This window comes from Apaloderma vittatum, unplaced genomic scaffold (genome assembly GCF_000703405.1).
Source record: "Apaloderma vittatum isolate BGI_N311 unplaced genomic scaffold, ASM70340v1 scaffold27030, whole genome shotgun sequence".
Classification (NCBI taxonomy): Eukaryota; Metazoa; Chordata; class Aves; order Trogoniformes; family Trogonidae; genus Apaloderma; species Apaloderma vittatum.
Genome location: NW_009695439.1, coordinates 1,100 through 1,521, shown reverse-complemented (window position 1 = coordinate 1,521; position 422 = coordinate 1,100). Strand labels below are relative to the sequence as shown.

The following is a 422-nucleotide window of genomic DNA, read 5'->3' as shown; positions in this document are numbered from 1 at the left end:
CACTGCCCCAGCCCCACCTTCCCCAACCTCTGCCCAAGCTGCCTCTCCTAAAGTCCTCTCCTCCCTGCCGGTGAGGAAGAGCCCACAAAGCACTTGCAGCGAGGGGCGGGGAGCAGGGGAAGGATGGGCCCTGGGATAACGCCGCTCCTTCGCAGCGTGGCCCGGAGCTGCTCACCTCCTCCACCAACAGCCTCGCGTAAGACTTGACGGGCACCTCGATGAGGTTCGGTCCGTAGATCTTCCTCCTGCAAAGGAGAGAAGAAAAAAAAAGTCATGAGGGAAGTGAATGCAAGCTGGATTTCCAACTCGAAGGACTCTCACGCTGCCCGGACCCCCACGGGAACTTGGAGAAGCCAAGCCAGGGCAATCCAGCCCACCCAGCTGCCCTGTGTTTTGGGGCCCGAAGGCAAGAAAAGCCCAGG

At 60.9% G+C, this 422-nt stretch overlaps 1 protein-coding gene across 1 annotated transcript in view; it reads right to left on the bottom strand.

Annotated features, from left to right (window-relative positions):
• LOC104275446 (probable cation-transporting ATPase 13A2) overlaps positions 1-422 on the bottom strand; it is a gene marked incomplete at both ends in the record, with an annotated part of 5,127 nt that overhangs the window by 3,656 nt on the left and 1,049 nt on the right. Inside the window, 1 exon segment of the mRNA XM_009871413.1 lies at positions 176-248. Within this exon segment, the coding sequence (XP_009869715.1) occupies positions 176-248 (73 nt within the window).